Source organism: Petromyzon marinus, chromosome 84, assembly GCF_048934315.1.
Source record: "Petromyzon marinus isolate PM22_M1 ecotype Great Lakes invasive population chromosome 84, UKy_Petmar_22M1.pri1.0, whole genome shotgun sequence".
Taxonomy (NCBI): Eukaryota; Metazoa; Chordata; class Hyperoartia; order Petromyzontiformes; family Petromyzontidae; genus Petromyzon; species Petromyzon marinus.
In genome coordinates this window covers 2,476,714-2,495,264 of record NC_133749.1, presented here as the reverse complement: position 1 = coordinate 2,495,264, position 18,551 = coordinate 2,476,714, and the positions used below count along the sequence as shown (strand labels likewise).

The 18,551-nt window shown below is 54.9% G+C and overlaps 1 protein-coding gene across 1 annotated transcript in view; it reads right to left on the bottom strand.

Moving 5' to 3' along the window:
* BLTP2 (bridge-like lipid transfer protein family member 2) overlaps nucleotides 1-18,551 on the bottom strand; it is a 107,406-nt gene that overhangs the window by 54,545 nt on the left and 34,310 nt on the right. Inside the window, 7 exon segments of the mRNA XM_076057800.1 lie at nucleotides 2,109-2,131; nucleotides 2,997-3,213; nucleotides 7,510-7,609; nucleotides 9,197-9,399; nucleotides 11,124-11,331; nucleotides 13,365-13,722; nucleotides 18,401-18,519. Coding sequence (XP_075913915.1) covers nucleotides 2,109-2,131; nucleotides 2,997-3,213; nucleotides 7,510-7,609; nucleotides 9,197-9,399; nucleotides 11,124-11,331; nucleotides 13,365-13,722; nucleotides 18,401-18,519 — 1,228 coding nt within the window.

The window sequence follows — 18,551 nt, the reverse complement described above, 5'->3', positions numbered from 1 at the left end:
CGTCTACGTGGGACACCTCCTGAGACAGACACAGACACTTAGACACAGAGACAGACAAGGTGGACACGGGGCGTCTCCGCGGGACACCTCCTGAGACAGACACAGACACTTAGACACAGAGACAGACCAGGTGGACACGGGGCGTCTACGTGGGACACCTCCTGAGACAGACACAGACACTTAGACACAGAGACAGACCAGGTGGACACGGGGCGTCTACGTGGGACACCTCCTGAGACAGACACAGACACTTAGACACAGAGACACACCAGGTGGACACGGGACGTCTACGCGGGACACCTCCTGAGACAGACACAGACACTTAGACACAGAGACACGGGGTGTGTCTACGTGGGACACCTGAGACAGACACAGACACTTAGACACAGAGACAGACCAGGTGGACACGGGGCGTCTACGTGGGACACCTCCTGAGACAGACACGGAGCACTTAGACACAGAGACAGACCAGGTGGACACGGGGCGTCTACGTGGGACACCTCCTGAGACAGACACAGACACTTAGACACAGAGACAGACCAGGTGGACACGGGACGTCTACGCGGGACACCTCCTGAGACAGACACAGACACTTAGACACAGAGACAGACCAGGTGGACACGGGGTGTCTACGTGGAGACACCTCCTGAGACAGACACAGACACTTAGACACAGAGACAGACCAGGTGGACACACGGGGTGTCTACGTGGGACACCTCCTGAGACAGATACAGACACTTAGACACAGAGAGAGACCAGGTGGACACGGGGCGTCTACGTGGGACACCTCCTGAGACAGACACAGACACTTAGACACAGAGACACGGGGCGTCTCCGCGGGACACCTCCTGAGACAGACACAGACACTTAGACACAGAGACACGGGGTGTCTACGTGGAGACACGGGGTGTCTACGTGGGACACCTCCTGAGACAGACACAGACACTTAGACACAGAGACACGGGGTGTCTACGTGGAGACACGGGGTGTCTACGTGGACACCTCCTGAGACAGACACAGACACTTAGACACAGAGACACGGGGTGTGTCTACGTGGAGACACGGGGTGTCTACGTGGACACCTCCTGAGACAGACACAGACACTTAGACACAGAGACAGACCAGGTGGACACGGGGCGTCTACGTGGGACACCTCCTGAGACAGACACAGACACTTAGACACAGAGACAGACCAGGTGGACACGGGGCGTCTACGTGGGACACCTCCTGAGACAGACACAGACACTTAGACACAGAGACAGACCAGGTGGACACGGGGCGTCTACGTGGGACACCTCCTGAGACAGACACAGACACTTAGACACAGAGACAGACCAGGTGGACACAGGGCGTCTACGTGGGACACCTCCTGAGACAGACACAGACACTTAGACACAGAGACAGACCAGGTGGACACACGGAGTGTCTACGTGGGACACCTCCTGAGACACACACAGACACTTAGACACAGAGACAGACCAGGTGGACACGGGGCGTCTACGTGGGACACCTCCTGAGACAGACACTTAGACACAGAGACAGACCAGGTGGACACGGGGCGTCTACGTGGGACACCTCCTGAGACAGACACAGACACTTAGACACAGAGACAGACCAGGTGGAGACACGGGGTGTCTACGTGGGACACCTCCTGAGACAGACACAGACACTTAGACACAGAGACAGACCAGGTGGACACGGGGCGTCTACGCGGGACACCTCCTGAGACACACACAGACACTTAGACACAGAGACAGACCAGGTGGACACGGGGCGTCTACGTGGGACACCTCCTGAGACAGACACTTAGACACAGAGACAGACCAGGTGGACACGGGGCGTCTACGTGGGACACCTCCTGAGACAGACACAGACACTTAGACACAGAGACAGACCAGGTGGAGACACGGGGTGTCTACGTGGGACACCTCCTGAGACAGACACAGACACTTAGACACAGAGACAGACCAGGTGGACACGGGGCGTCTACGCGGGACACCTCCTGAGACAGACACAGACACTTAGACACAGAGACAGACCAGGTGGACACGGGGCGTCTACGCGGGACACCTCCTGAGACAGACACAGACACTTAGACACAGAGATACGGGGCGTCTCCGCGGGACACCTCCTGAGACAGACACAGAGCACTTAGACACAGAGACAGACCAGGTGGACACGGGGCGTCTACGTGGGACACCTCCTGAGACAGACACAGACACTTAGACACAGAGACAGACCAGGTGGAGACACGGGGCGTCTACGCGGGACACCTCCTGAGACAGACACAGAGCACTTAGACACAGAGACAGACTAGGTGGAGACACGGGGCGTCTACGTAGACACACGGGGTGTCTACGTGGCACACCGCCTGAGACAGACACAGACACTTAGACACAGAGACACGGGGTGTGTCTACGTGGAGACACGGTGTGTCTACGTGGACACCTCCTGAGACAGACACAGAGCACTTAGACACAGAGACAGACCAGGTGGACACGGGGCGTCTACGCGGGACACCTCCTGAGACAGACACAGAGCACTTAGACACAGAGACAGAGCACGTGGAGACACGGGGCATGTCTACGTGGACACCTGCTGAGACAGACACAGACACTTAGACACAGAGACAGACCAGGTGGACACGGGGCGTCTCCGCGGGACACCTCCTGAGACAGACACAGAGCACTTAGACACAGAGACAGACCAGGTGGACACGGGGCGTCTACGCGGGACACCTCCTGAGACAGACACAGACACTTAGACACAGAGACACACCACGTGGACACACGGGGTGTCTACGTGGAGACACGGGGTGTCTACGTGGAGACACGGTGTGTCTAACTGAGGACACCTGCTGAGACAGACACAGACACTTAGACACAGAGACAGACCAGGTGGACACGGGGCGTCTACGCGGGACACCTCCTGAGACAGACACAGACACTTAGACACAGAGACAGACCAGGTGGACACGGGCCGTCTACGTGGGACACCTCCTGAGACAGACACAGACACTTAGACACAGAGACAGACCAGGTGGACACGGGGTGTCTACGCGGGACACCTCCTGAGACAGACACAGAGCACTTAGACACAGAGACAGACCAGGTGGACACGGGGCGTCTCCGTGGGACACCTCCTGAGACAGACACAGACACTTAGACACAGAGACAGACCAGGTGGACACGGGGCGTCTACGTGGGACACCTCCTGAGACAGACACAGACACTTAGACACAGAGTGGTGAGTGAGTGAGTGGTGAGTGAGTGGTGAGTGAGTGGTGAGTGGTGTAGTGAGTGAGTGAGTGGTGTAGTGAGTGGTGAGTGAGTGGTGAGTGAGTGGTGTAGTGAGTGGTGTAGTAAGTGGTGAGCGAGTGAGTGGTGTAGTGAGTGAGTGAGTGGTGTAGTGAGTGAGTGGTGTAGTGAGTGAGTGAGTGGTGTAGTGAGTGGTGAGTGAGTGGTGAGTGAGTGGTGTAGTGAGTGAGTGGTGTAGTGAGTGGTGTAGTAAGTGGTGAGCGAGTGAGTGGTATAGTGAGTGAGTGGTGTAGTGAGTGAGTGAGTGGTGTAGTAAGTGGTGTAGTGAGTGGTGTAGTGAGTGAGTGGTGTAGTGAGTGGTGAGTGAGTGGTGTAGTGAGTGGTGAGTGAGTGGTGAGTGACTGGTGAGTGAGTGGTGAGTGGTGTAGTGAGTGGTGTAGTGAGGGGTGTAGTGAGTGGTGTAGTGAGTGGTGTAGTGAGTGAGTGGTGAGTGGTGAGTGAGTGGTGAGTGCTGAGTGAGTGGTGTAGTGAGTGGTGAGTGAGTGAATGGTGTAGTGAGTGAGTGAGTGGTGTAGTGAGTGGTGAGTGAGTGGTGTAGTGAGTGAGTGGTGTAGTGAGTGAGTGAGTGGTGTAGTGAGTGAGTGGTGTAGTGAGTGGTGAGTGAGTGGTGAGTGACTGGTGAGTGAGTGGTGAGTGGTGTAGTGAATGGTGTAGTGAGCGGTGTAGTGAGTGGTGTAGTGAGTGGTGTAGTTAGTGAGTGGTGAGTGGTGAGTGAGTGGTGAGTGGTGAGTGAGTGGTGTAGTGAGTGGTGAGTGAGTGGTGTAGTGAGTGAGTGAGTGGTGTAGTGAGTGGTGTAGTGAGTGGTGAGTGAGTGGTGAGTAAGTGAGTGGTAAGTGGTGAGTGAGTGAGTGGTGAGTGAGTGGTGAGTGAGTGAGTGTTGTAGTAAGTGGTGAGTGAGTGAGTGAGTGGTGTAGTGAGTGAGTGGTGTAGTGAGTGGTGTAGTGAGTGAGTGTATGAGTGAGTGAGTGTATGAGTGAGTGTATGAGTGAGTGAGTGTATGAGTGAGTGTATGAGTGAGTGAGTGTATGAGTGAGTGAGTGGTGTAGCGAGTGGTGAGCGAGTGGTGTAGTGAGTGAGTGAGTGGTGTAGTGAGTGAGTGAGTGGTGTAGTGAGTGAGTGAGTGGATGAGTGAGTGAGTGGTGTAGTGAGTGAGTGGTGTAGTGAGTGAGTGGTGCAGTGAGTGAGTGGTGTAGTGAGTGAGTGGGTGAGTGGTGTAGTGAGTGAGTGAGTGGTGTAGTGAGTGAGTGAGTGGTGAGTGAGTGGTGTAGTGAGTGAGTGGTGTAGTGAGAGAGTGAGTGGTGAGTGAGTGGTGTAGTGAGTGAGTGTATGAGTGAGTGAGTGTATGAGTGAGTGAGTGAGTGATGTAGCGAGTGGTGAGTGTATGAGTGAGTGAGTGTATGAGTGAGTGAGTGTATGAGTGAGTGAGTCTATGAGTGAGTGAGTGAGTATATGAGTGAGTGAGTGTATGAGTGAGTGAGTGAGAGGTGAGTGAGTGAGTGTATGAGTGAGTGAGTGTATGATTGAGTGAGTGAGAGGTGAGTGAGTGAGTGGTGAGTGAGTGAGTGAGTGGTATAGTGAGTGGTGTAGTGAGTGAGTGTATGAGTGAGTGTATGAGTAAGTGGTGTAGTGAATGAGTGAGTGTATGCATGAGTGAGTGTATGAGTGAGTGAGTGTATGAGTGAGTGAGTGGTGTAGTGAGTGGTGTAGTAAGTGGTGTAGTGAGTGAGTGGTGTAGTGAGTGTAGTGAGTGAGTGTATGAGTGAGTGAGTGGTGAGTGAGTGAGTGGTGTAGTAAGTGGTGTAGTGAGTGAGTGTATGAGTGAGTGAGTGTATGAGTGAGTGAGTGGTGTAGTGAGTGGTGTAGTGAGTGAGTGTATGAGTGAGTGAGTGTATGAGTGAGTGTATGAGTGAGTGTGTGAGTGAGTGAGTGTATGAGTGAGTGAGTGGTGTAGCGAGTGGTGAGCGAGTGGTGTAGTGAGTGGTGTAGTGAGTGAGTGGTGTAGTGAGTGAGTGGTGTAGTGAGTGAGTGGTGTAGTGAGTGAGTGAGTGGTGTAGTGAGTGAGTGAGTGGATGAGTGAGTGAGTGGTGTAGTAAGTGGTGTAGTGAGTGAGTGAGTCTATGAGTGAGTGGTGAGTGGTGTAGTGAGTGGTGTAGTAAGTGGTGTAGTAAGTGGTGTAGTGAGTGAGTGTATGAGTGAGTGAGTGTATGAGTGAGTGAGTGGTGTAGTGAGTGAGTGAGTCTATAAGTGAGTGGTGAGTGGTGTAGTGAGTGGTGTAGTAAGTGGTGTAGTGAGTGAGTGTATGAGTGAGTGAGTGTATGAGTGAGTGAGTGGTGTAGTGAGTGAGTGTATGAGTGAGTGAGTGTATGAGTGAGTGGTGTAGTGAGTGGTGTAGTGAGTGGTGTAGTGAGTGAGTGAGTGGTGAGTGAGTGAGTGTATGAGTGAGTGGTGAGTGAGTGAGTGGTGTAGCGAGTGAGTGTATGAGTCAGTGAGTGAGTGGTGTAGTGAGTGGTGTGAGTGAGTGTATGAGTGAGTGAGTGTATAAGTGAGTGAGTGGTGTAGTGAGTGAGTGAGTGGTGTAGTAAGTGGTGAGTGAGTGGTGAGTGAGTGTATGAGTGAGTGAGTGGTGAGTGGTGTAGTAAGTGAGTGAGTGGTGTAGTGAGTGAGTGTATGAGTGAGTGAGTGTATGAGTGAGTGAGTGGTGTAGCGAGTGGTGTAGTGAGTGGTGTAGCGAGTGGTGAGTGAGTGTATGAGTGAGTGAGTGGTGTAGTAAGTGGTGTAGTGAGTGTATGAGTGAGTGAGTGTATGAGTGAGTGTATGAGTGAGTGAGTGTATGAGTGAGTGAGTGAGTGTATGAATGAGTGTATGAGTGAGTGAGTGTATGAGTGAGTGGTGTAGCGAGTGGTGAGTGTATGAGTGAGTGAGTGTATGAGTGAGTGTATGAGTGAGTGAGTGTATGAGTGAGTGTATGAGTGAGTGAGTGAGTGTATGAGTGAGTGTATGAGTGAGTGAGTGTATGAATGAGTGTATGAGTGAGTGAGTGTATGAATGAGTGTATGAGTGAGTGAGTGTATGAGTGAGTGGTGTAGCGAGTGGTGAGCGAGTGGTGAGTGAGTGAGTGGTGTAGTGAGTGGGTGAGTGTATGAGTGAGTGAGTGAGTCTATGAGTGAGTGAGTGTATGAGTGAGTGAGTGTATGAGTGAGTGAGTGTATGAGTGAGTGGTGTAGTGAGTGAGTGTATGAGTGAGTGGTGTAGTGAGTGGTGTAGTGAGTGGTGTAGTGAGTGAGTGAGTGGTGAGTGAGTGGGTGAGTGAGTGAGTGGTGTAGTGAGTGAGTGAGTGGTGTAGTGAGTGAGTGGTGTAGTGAGTGGGTGAGTGTATGAGTGAGTGAGTGAGTCTATGAGTGAGTGAGTGTATGAGTGAGTGAGTGTATGAGTGAGTGAGTGTATGAGTGAGTGGTGTAGTGAGTGAGTGTATGAGTGAGTGGTGTAGTGAGTGGTGTAGTGAGTGGTGTAGTGAGTGAGTGAGTGGTGAGTGAGTGGGTGAGTGAGTGAGTGGTGTAGTGAGTGAGTGAGTGGTGTAGTGAGTGAGTGGTGTAGTGAGTGGGTGAGTGTATGAGTGAGTGAGTGAGTCTATGAGTGAGTGAGTGTATGAGTGAGTGAGTGTATGAGTGAGTGAGTGTATGAGTGAGTGGTGTAGTGAGTGAGTGTATGAGTGAGTGGTGTAGTGAGTGGTGTAGTGAGTGGTGTAGTGAGTGAGTGAGTGGTGAGTGAGTGGGTGAGTGAGTGAGTGGTGTAGTGAGTGAGTGAGTGGTGTAGTGAGTGAGTGGTGTAGTGAGTGAGTGGTGTAGTGAGTGGTGTAGTGAGTGAGTGGTGTAGTGAGTGAGTGGTGTAGTGAGTGAGTGGTGTAGTGAGTGGAGTGGTGTAGTGAGTGAGTGAGTGGTGTAGTGAGTGAGTGGTGTAGTGAGTGAGTGGTGTAGTAAGTGGTGTAGTGAGTGAGTGGTGTAGTGAGTGAGTGGTGTAGTGAGTGAGTGGTGTAGTAAGTGGTGTAGTGAGTGAGTGGTGTAGTGAGTGAGTGGTGTAGTGAGTGAGTGAGTGGTGTAGTAAGTGGTGTAGTGAGTGAGTGAGTGGTGTAGTGAGTGAGTGTATGAGTGAGTGAGTGGTGAGCGAGTGGTGAGCGAGTGGTGAGCGCACTCACTGGGAATGGTGAGGATCTGGGTGCCCTCCGTGGTGAGCGTTCCCTCACCACAACTCACCTCCACCCCCCTCTGCCTCGCAAACGACGCCCAGTAGCACACCTGGGGGTCAGGGGTCAAGGTCAGGGTAAAAGGTCACTGCCAGGGTCAGGGGTCAAGGTCGGGGCTCAATGCTCCCTCAGTAGTGTCAGGGGTGGTGAGGTCACAGGTGGTGAGTGGCTGGTGGTGGTGGTGAGTGGCTGGTGGTAGTGGTGAGTAGCTGGTGGTGGTGAGTGGCTGGTGGTGGTGGTGAGTGGCTGGTGGTGGTGGTGGTGAGTGGCTGGTGGTGGTGGTGAGTGGCTGGTGGTGGTGGTAGTGAGTGGCTGGTGGTGGTGGTAGTGGTGAGTGGCTGGTGGTAGTGAGTGGCTGGTGGTGGTGGTGGTGAGTGGCTGGTGGTGGTGGTGAGTGGTTGGTGGTGGTGGTGGTGAGTGGCTTGTGGTGGTGGTGAGTGGCTGGTGGTGGTGGTGAGTGGCTGGTGGTAGTGGTGAGTGGGTGGTGGTGGTGAGTGGCTGGTGGTGGTGGTGAGTGGCTGGTGGTGGTAGTGAGTGGCTGGTGGTGGTGGTGGTGAGTGGCTGGTGGTGGTGGTGAGTGGCTGGTGGTGGTGGTAGTGAGTGGCTGGTGGTGGTGGTAGTGGTGAGTGGCTGGTGGTAGTGAGTGGCTGGTGGTGGTGGTGGTGAGTGGCTGGTGGTGGTGGTGAGTGGCTGGTGGTGGTGGTGGTGAGTGGCTTGTGGTGGTGGTGAGTGGCTGGTGGTGGTGGTGAGTGGCTGGTGGTGGTGGTAGTGAGTGGCTGGTGGTGGTGGTAGTGGTGAGTGGCTGGTGGTAGTGAGTGGCTGGTGGTGGTGGTGGTGAGTGGCTGGTGGTGGTGGTGAGTGGCTGGTGGTGGTGGTGGTGAGTGGCTTGTGGTGGTGGTGAGTGGCTGGTGGTGGTGGTGAGTGGCTGGTGGTAGTGGTAGTGGTGAGTGGGTGGTGGTGGTGAGTGGCTGGTGGTGGTGGTGAGTGGCTGGTGGTGGTAGTGAGTGGCTGGTGGTGGTGGTGGTGAGTGGCTGGTGGTGGTGGTGAGTGGCTGGTGGTGGTGGTAGTGAGTGGCTGGTGGTGGTGGTGGTGAGTGGCTGGTGGTAGTGAGTGGCTGGTGGTGGTGGTGGTGAGTGGCTGGTGGTGGTGGTGAGTGGCTGGTGGCAGTGGTGGTGAGTGGATGGTGGTGGTGGTGAGTGGCTGGCGGTGGTGGTGAGTGGCTGGTGGTGGTGGTGAGTGGCTGGTGGTGGTGGTAGTGAGTGGCTGGTGGTGGTAGTGAGTGGCTGGTGGTAGTGGTAGTGAGTGGCTGGTGGTGGTAGTGGTGAGTGGCTGGTGGTGGTAGTGGTAGTGAGTGGCTGGTGGTGGTAGTGGTGAGTGGCTGGTGGTGGTAGTGAGTGGCTGGTGGTAGTGGTAGTGAGTGGCTGGTGGTAGTGGTAGTGAGTGGCTGGTGGCGGTAACGGTGAGTGGCTGGTGGTGGTAACGGTGAGCGGCTGGTGGCGGTAGCGGTGAGTGGCTGGTGGTGGTAACGGTGAGCGGCTGGTGGCGGCGGTAACGGTGAGTGGTTGGCGGTAACGGTGAGTGGCTGGCGGTGGCGGTGGTAACGGTGAGCGGTGAGCGGTGAGCGTTGCCGGTGCCGCACCTGCAGGCGCGGGAAGCTGGCGCTGAGCGCCGTGCGTGTGATGTGCCGACTCAGCTTCCGCTTGGGAGGCCTCGGGGCGGTGTTGCCGAAGAGCGGCCCGGCACGGACTGGAAGGCCGGTGGGCCCGGCCCCAGATGCCGAGGCGAAGGTCTGAAGCCAGCGCAGTGTAGAGCCATAGAGCAGGGCCCGGGGTGAGTCTCCGTCTGGGTGGGGGTGAGGGTGGGTGGGTGGGTGGGTTAGTGGGTGGGTGGGTGGGTGGGTTGGTTAGTGGGTGGGTGGGTGAGTGGGTTAGTGAGTTGGTGAGTGGATGGGTGAGTGAGTGGGTGGGTGAGTGGGTGAGTGAGTGGGTGGGTGAGTGGGTGAGTGAGTGGGTTAGTGAGTGAGTGGGTGGGTGAGTGGGTGAGTGGGTGGGTGAGTGAGTGAGTGGGTGAGTGGGTGAGTGGGTGGGTTAGTGAGTGGGTGGGTGGGTGAGTGAGTGGGTGAGTGAGTGGGTGGGTGAGTGGGTTAGTGAGTGGATGAGTGAGTGGGTGAGTGAGTGGGTGGGTGAGTGAGTGGGTTAGTGAGTGAGTTAGTGAGTGGGTGGTTGAGTGGGTGGGTGGGTGAGTGGGTGGGTGGGTGGGTTAGTGAGTGAGTGGGTGGGTGGGTGGGTGGGTTAGTGGGTGGGTGGGTGGGTTAGTGGGTGGGTGGGTGGGTGGGTGAGTGGGTGGGTGGGTGGGTGAGTGTGTTAGTGAGTGGGTGGGTGAGTGGGTGAGTGAGTGGGTTAGTGAGTGGGTGAGTGAGTGGGTGAGTTAGTGAGTGAGTGGGTGAGTGGGTGAGTGAGTGGGTGGGTGGGTGGGTGAGTGAGTGAGTGGGTGAGTAAGTGGGTGAGTCTATGAGTGAGTGTGTGTGTGAGTGAGTGAGTGAGTCTATGAGTGAGTGTGTGTGTGAGTGAGTGAGTGAGTCTATGAGTGAGTGTGTGAGTGTGTGTGTTGGTGTGTGTGTGTGTGAGTGAGTGAGTCTATGAGTGAGTGAGTGAGTCTATGAGTGAATGAATGAGTGAGTGTGTGAGTGTGTGAGTGAATGAGTGTGTGAGTGAGTCTATGAGTGACTGAATGAGTCTATGAATGAGTGACTGAGTGAATGAGTGTGTGAGTGTGTGACTGAGTGAGTGAGTGACTGAGTGACTGAGTGAGTGATTGAGTGAGTGAGTGAGTGACTGAGTGAGTGAGTCTATGAATCTATGAGTGAGTGAGTGAGTCTGTGAGTGAGTGAGTGAGTCTATGAGTGAGTCTATGAGTGAATGAATGAGTGAGTGTGTGAGTGTGTGAGTGAATGAGTGTGTGAGTGAGTCTATGAGTGAGTGACTGAATGAGTCTATGAATGAGTGACTGAGTGAATGAGTGTGTGGGTGTGTGACTGAGTGAGTGAGTGAGTGACTGAGTGACTGAGTGAGTGACTGAGTGAGTGAGTCTATGAGTCTATGAGTGAGTGAGTGAGTCTGTGAGTGAGTGAGTGAGTCTATGAGTGAGTCTATGAGTGAATGAATGAGTGAGTGTGTGAGTGTGTGAGTGAATGAGTGTGTGAGTGAGTCTATGAGTGAGTGACTGAATGAGTCTATGAATGAGTGACTGAGTGAATGAGTGTGTGAGTATGTGACTGAGTGAGTGAGTGAGTGACTGAGTGACTGAGTGAGTGACTGAGTGAGTGAGTGAGTGACTGAGTGAGTGAGTCTATGAGTCTATGAGTGAGTGAGTGAGTCTGTGAGTGAGTGAGTGAGTGTGTTAGTGAGTGAGTGAGTGAGTGAATGAATGAGTGAGTGAGTGAGTGTGTGAGTCTATGAGTGACTGAGTGAGTGAGTCTATGAGTCTATGAGTGACTGAGTGAGTGAGTGAGTCTATGAGTCTATGACTGAGTGTGTGTGTGAGTGAGTGAGTGTGTGTGTGAGCACCGTGTCTGTGAGCGAGTCTCAGCGTGAGCTCCAGCGAGAGCCCGAGTGAGCGGAACCCCCGGTACGAGTCGTGCTGTGAGTGTGTGAGTGTGTGTGTGTTAGTGAGTGTGTGTGAGTGAGTGTGTGTTGGTGTGAGTGTGAGTGAGTGAGTGTGTGAGTGTGTGTGAGTGAGTCTATGACTGACTGAGTGACTGAGTGAATGAGTGTGTGAGTGAGTCTATAACTGAATGAGTGAGTGAGTCTATGAGTGAGTCTATGAGTGAGTGAGTCTATGAGTGACTGAGTGACTGATTGAGTGAGTGACTGCGTGACTGAGTGAATGAGTGAGTCTATGAGTGTGTGAGTGAGTGACTGAGTGAGTGTGTGACTGAGTGAGTGTGTGAGTGTGTGACTGAGTGAATGAGTGTGTGAGTGTGTGACTGAGTGAATGAGTGAGTGAGTGACTGAGTGTGTGAGTGAGTGAGTCTATGAGTGTGTGAGTCTATGAGTGAGTGAGTGAGTCTATGACTGAGTGAATGAGTGAGTGAGTGGTGAGTTAGTCTATGAGTGACTGAGTGAATGAGTGAGTGAGTGACTGAGTGAGTGAGTGTGTGTGTGAGTGAGTGAGTGAGTCTATGACTGAGTGTGTGTGTGAGTGAGTGTGTGTGTGAGCACCGTGTCTGTGAGCGAGTCTCAGCGTGAGCTCCAGCGACAGCCCCAGTGAGCGGAACCCCCGGTACGAGTCGTGCTGTGAGTGTGAGTGAGTGTGTGTGTGTTAGTGAGTGAGTGAGTGAATGAATGAGTGAGTGTGTGAGTCTATGAGTGACTGAGTGAGTGAGTCTATGAGTCTATGAGTGACTGAGTGAGTGAGTCTATGAGTCTATAAGTGACTAAGTGAGTGAGTCTATGAGTGAGTCTATGAGTGAGTGAGTCTATGAGTGACTGAGTGACTGAGTGAATGAGTGAGTGACTGAGTGAGTGAGTGAGTCTATGAGTCTATGAGTGTGTGTGTGAGTGTGTGTGAGTGTGTGAGTGAGTGTGTGTGTTAGTGAGTGAGTGAGTGTGTGGGTGTGTTAGTGTGTGAGTGAGTGAGTGTGTGAGTGAGTGTGTGTGTGTGAGTGAGTGTGTGTGAGTGTGTGTGAGTGAGTGTGTGTGTGAGTGAGTGAGTCTATGAGTGAGTGAGTGAGTCTATGAGTGACTGAGTGAGTGAATGAGTGAGTGAATGAGTGAGTGACTGAGTGAATGAGTGAGTGTGTGAGCACCGTGTCTGTGAGCGAGTCTCAGCGTGAGCTCCAGCGACAGCCCCAGCGAGCGGAACCCCCGGTACGAGTCGTGCTGTGAGTGTGAGTGAGTGTGTGTGTGAGTGTGTTAGTGTGAGTGTGTGAGTGTGTGAGTGTGTGTGTGTGTGAGTGTGTGTGTGTGAGTCTGTGTGTGTTGGTGTGTGTGTGAGTGTGTGAGTGAGTGAGTGTGTTAGTGAGTGTGTGTGAGTGAGTCTATGACTGACTGAGTGAGTGACTGAGTGAGTGTGTGTGTGTGAGTGTGTGAGTGAGTGACTGAGTGAGTGAGTCTATAAGTGAGTGACTGAGTGAGTGTGTGAGTGAGCACCGTGTCTGTGAGCGAGTCTCAGCGTGAGCTCCAGCGACAGCCCCAGCGAGCGGAACCCCCGGTACGAGTCGTGCTGTGAGTGAGTGAGTGAGTGTGTTGGTGTGTGTGAGTGTGTGTGTGAGTGTGTGTGTGAGTGTGTGAGTGAGTGAGTGTGTGAGTGAGTGTGTGTGTGAGTGTGTTAGTGAGTGAGTGAGTGACTGATTGAGTGAGTGAGTGTGTGTATGAGTGACTGAGTGAATGAGTGAGTGAGTGAATGAGTGACTGAGTGAATGAGTGACTGAGTGAGTGAGTGACTGAGTGAGTGTGTGGGTGAGCACCGTGTCTGTGAGCGAGCCTCAGCGTGAGCTCCAGCGACAGCCCGAGTGAGCGGAACCCCCGGTACGAGTCGTGCTGTGAGTGAGTGAGTCTATGAGTGAGTGAGTGGGTGAGTGAGTGTGTGAGTCTATGTGTGAGTGAGTGAGTCTATGAGTCTGTGAGTGAGTGAGTGAGTGAGTCTATGAGTGACTGAGTGAATGAGTGAGTGACTGACTGAGTGTGTGTGTGAGCACCGTGTCTGTGAGCGAGCCTCAGCGTGAGCTCCAGCGACAGCCCCAGCGAGCGGAACCCCCGGTACGAGTCGTGCTGTGAGCGTGTGTGAGTGAGTGTGTGTGAGTGTTAGTGTGTGTTAGTGTTTGTGTGTGAGTCTATGACTGAGTGAGTGAGTGTGTGAGCACCGTGTCTGTGAGCGAGTCTCAGCGTGAGCTCCAGCGACAGCCCCAGCGAGCGGAACCCCCGGTACGAGTCGTGCTGTGAGCCCGGCTGCCTCTGGGGCAGGCGATGTGGGCAGCAGGGCACCAGGCCGTGGTGGCTGGGCGGGACGCCGGCGGTGCCGCCGGTGGCGCCGGTGGCGCCGGTGGCGCCGGCACCACCGCCGGCACCACCACCGGCGCCACCGCCGCTCCCGCTCAGCGTCTCCCAGCCGAGCAACACTTGCAAGGTGAGGCCTGGCAGGTGTAGCAGGCAGCAGTCATCATACCTGGGACACCGGGGGGGAGACACGGGGGTGGGAGACACGGGGAGAGAGACACGTGGGTGGGAGACACGGGGATGGAGACATTGGGAGGGAGACACGGGGAGAGAGACATGGGGAGAGAGACACGGGGAGAGAGACACGTGGGGTTAATGGGAGACACGGGGAGAGAGACACGTGGGGTTAATGGGAGACACGGGGAGAGAGACACGTGGGTGGGAGACACGGGGAGAGAGACACGTGGGGTTAATGGGAGACACGGGGAGAGAGACACGTGGGGGTTAATGGGAGACACGGGGAGAGAGACACGGGGAGAGAGACACGGGGATGGAGACATTGGGAGGGAGACACGGGGAGAGAGACACGGGGAGAGAGACACGTGGGGTTAATGGGAGACACGGGGAGAGAGACATGGGGAGAGAGACACGGGGAGAGAGACACGTGGGGTTAATGGGAGACACGGGGAGAGAGACACGTGGGGTTAATGGGAGACACGGGGAGAGAGACATGGGGAGAGAGACACGGGGATGGAGACACATTGGGAGGGAGACACGGGGAGAGAGACACGGGGAGAGAGACACGTGGGGTTAATGGGAGACACGGGGAGAGAGACACGTGGGGTTAATGGGAGACACGGGGAGAGAGACACGGGGAGAGAGACACGGGGAGAGAGACACGGGGAGAGAGACACGTGGGTGGGAGACACGGGGAGAGAGACACGGGGAGACACGGGGAGACACGGGGAGGGAGACACGGGGAGACACGGGGAGACACGTGGGTGGGAGACACGGGGAGAGAGACATGGGGAGGGAGACACGGGGAGAGAGACATGGGGGTTAATGGGAGACACGGGGAGAGAGACACGTGGGGTTAATGGGAGACACGGGGAGAGAGACATGGGGAGGGAGACACGGGGAGAGAGACATGGGGGTTAATGGGAGACACGGGGAGAGAGACATGGGGGGTTAATGGGAGACACGGGGAGAGAGACACGTGGGGTTAATGGGAGACACGGGGAGAGAGACACGTGGGGTTAATGGGAGACACGGGGAGAGAGACATGGGGAGAGAGACACGTGGGGTTAATGGGAGACACGGGGAGAGAGACACGGGGAGACACGGGGAGACACGGGGAGGGAGACACGGGGAGAGAGACACGTGGCGTTAATGGGAGACACGGGGAGAGAGACACGTGGGGTTAATGGGAGACACAGGGAGAGAGACATGGGGAGAGAGACACGGGGAGAGAGACACGTGGGGTTAATGGGAGACACGGGGAGAGAGACATGGGGAGAGAGACACGGGGAGAGAGACACGTGGGGTTAATGGGAGACACGGGGAGAGAGACATGGGGAGGGAGACACGGGGAGAGAGACACGTGGGGTTAATGGGAGACACGGGGAGAGAGACATGGGGAGGGAGACACGGGGAGAGAGACACGTGGGGTTAATGGGAGACACGGGGAGAGAGACATGGGGAGGGAGACACGGGGAGAGAGACACGTGGGGTTAATGGGAGACACGGGGAGAGAGACATGGGGAGGGAGACACGGGGAGGGAGACACGGGGAGAGAGACACGTGGGGTTAATGGGAGACACGGGGAGAGAGACACGGGGAGACACGGGGAGACACGGGGAGGGAGACACGGGGAGAGAGACACGTGGCGTTAATGGGAGACACGGGGAGAGAGACACGGGGAGACACGGGGAGACACGGGGAGGGAGACACGGGGAGAGAGACACGGGGAGACACGGGGAGACACGGGGAGGGAGACACGGGGAGAGAGACACGTGGCATTAATGGGAGACACGGGGAGAGAGACACGGGGAGACACGGGGAGACACGGGGAGGGAGACACGGGGAGACACGGGGAGACACGGGGAGGGAGACGCGGGGAGGGAGACACGGGGAGGGAGACACGGGGAAGGAGACACATTGGGAGGGAGACACGGGGAGACGCGAGGAGGGAGACAAGGAGAGACGCAGGGAGGATGTGTGTCTGTGTGTGTGTGTGACTGTGTGTGTGTGTGTGTGACTGTGTGTGTGTGTGACTGTGTGTGTGTGTGTGTGACTGTGTGTGTGTGTGACTGTGTGTGTGACTGTGTGTGTGTATGTATGTGTGTGACTGTGTGTGTGTGACTGTGTGACTGTGTGTATGTTACTGTGTGTGTGTCTGTGTGTGTGTGTCTGTGTGTCTATGTGACTGTATGTGTGTGTGACTGTGTGTCTGTGTGTGTGTGTGAGACTGTGTGTGTGTGTCTGTGTGTGTGTCTGTGTGTGTGTGTCTGTGTGTGTGTGTCTGTGTGTGTGTGACTGTGTGTGTGTGTGACTGTGTGTGACTGTGTGTGTGACTGTGTGTGTGTGTGACTGTGTGTGTGACTGTGTGTGTGTATGTATGTGTGTGACTGTGTGTGTGTGACTGTGTGACTGTGTGTATGTTACTGTGTGTGTGTCTGTGTGTGTGTGTCTGTGTGTCTATGTGACTGTATGTGTGTGTGACTGTGTGTCTGTGTGTGTGTGTGAGACTGTGTGTGTGTGTCTGTGTGTGTGTCTGTGTGTGTGTGTCTGTGTGTGTGTGTCTGTGTGTGTGTGACTGTGTGTGTGTGTGACTGTGTGTGACTGTGTGTGTGACTGTGTGTGTGACTGTGTGTGTGTGACTGTGTGTGTGTGCCTGTGTGTGTGTGACTGTGTGTGTGTGTCTGTGTAAAACTACGTGGCCGGGAGTCAGAGCCATTCCCTGTACACCTTGGGGTGCGACAGGGATGTCCTCTGGCTCCCACATTATTTAACATCTATTTTGACCACGTAGTTCGTGAAGCCTTCAATAGCTGTACCGGGGGAATCTCCATATGGTACAGATATAATGGGAGGCTAATCGATGCCCGGGTGCGGTCAAGGGATGGCTCCCTATTGCTCAACCACGTTATGTATGCTGATGATTTGGTAATAGCTGCTCAGTCAGAGGAGGAGTTGGAGACGCTGCTGCTGAGACTGGAGCGTGCCACTAAGAGGTGGGGCCTTACCATCAGCCCCACCAAAACTAAGCACCTGCCTGGGTATTTTGTACCATCGGACACTCCACCCCCACAACTCCCAATCGGTGATTGGGCAGTTGTGGAGAGAGTGGAGAGTTTCCCATACCTGGGCAGTGTGCTTATGACTGGCTCCAGTTTAACAGCAGAGGTCTCACTCCGAATCAGTCGAGCGGCAATATCTTTTCATCGGTTGCGTAACGCTGTGTGGAAGCTACCTGGTCTGTCGCTCCGCACTAAGCTTCAGGTCTTCTCGGCCACGGTCATTCCCTCCCTTCTCTACGCTTGCGAAACGTGGACCCCCCTAATGGAACATCTTCGCCGGTTAGAAACATTTAGGCTGGCCTGCCTACGATCCATCCTGGGTTTAACCAGACTGGATTGTGTGAGGAGCTCACAAATCCTTGAAAGATCTGGGCAGGGTCCCATCGGTGAGCTCCTCCGGCAGGCAAGGCTGCGATGGCTGGGTCATGTAGCCCGCATGCCCAGCCACCGCATGCCGAAACAGCTTTTGTTTGGCCGGATCGAGGGGGCTAAGCGGGCGCGGCACGGGCTAGAGAAGAGATGGAGTGATGTGGTACAGGAGGACGTGGAGCTGAGTGGACTTGCCGATGACTGGTACCAGCGGTGTCAAGATCGGCCTCTGTGGAGGAGGCTCGTGAAGGACGCTACTGGGCAGTTGGAGGCAGTCGCCCTCCAACAACAACGGAGGGCGGAGGAGCGACGCTCACAACAATGAGCGGAGCGCCGGGTGGCTAAAGCACAGCAGGTTGGCACAGTAGGGGGCACAGGTGGTGCACCAGCCAGTCATCTCAGTCAGTCGACCCGTGGCACCTGGGTCTGCCCCGTGACCTCCTGCCAGCGGGCGTTCGACACTTCACGTGGCCTCACAGTGCACATAGCCTGGCACAAGCGTCGTGGTGACGTCACTGCCACTTAGTGGCGAATGGCGGTTGTTGTTGTCTGTGTGTGTGTCTGTGTGTGTGTGACTGTGTGTGTGTCTGTCTGTGTGTGTGTGTGTCTGTGTGTGTCTGTGTGTGTGTGACTGTGTGTGTGTGTGTCTGTGTGTGTGTGACTGTGTGTGTGTGTCTGCGTGTGTGTGTGTCTGCGTGTGTGTGTATGCGTGTGTGGGTGACTGTGTCTGTGTATGTCTGCGTGTGTGTGTGTCTGCGTGTGTGTGTGACTGTGTGTGTGACTGTGTGTGACTGTGTGTGTGACTGTGTGTGTGTGACTGTGTGTGTGACTGTGTGTGTGACTGTGTGTGTGACTGTGTGTGTGTGTGACTGTGTGTGTCTGTGTGACTGTGTGTGTGTGACTGCGTGTGTGTGACTGTGTGTGTGTGACTGTGTGTGTGTGACTGTGTGTGTGACTGTGTGTGTGACTGTGTGTCTGTGTGTCTGTGTGTGTGTGACTGTGTGTGTGTGTCTGTGTGTGTGTGTGTGACTGTGTATGTGTGTGTGACTGTGTGTGTGTGTCTGTGTGTGTGTGACTGTGTGTGTGTGTCTGTGTGTGAGTGTCTGTGTGTTTGTGTGTGAGTGTCTGTGTGTCTGTGTGTGTGTGTGACTGTGTGTGTGACTGTGTGTCTGTGTGTGTGTGACTGTGTGTGTGTGTGACTGTGTGTGTGTGTGAGACTGTGTGTGTGTGTGTGCGTACTTGGAGGCCGTGCGTACGTTGATGTCCAGGTCCCCGTGGTAGAGTAGCCGCCCCGGGCTCCACTCGAACCACAGTGGAGACCACTCCCAGTGCATGTGCTCTGTCGTGTTGTAGGGGTCCTACACACACACAGACACACACACACAGTCAC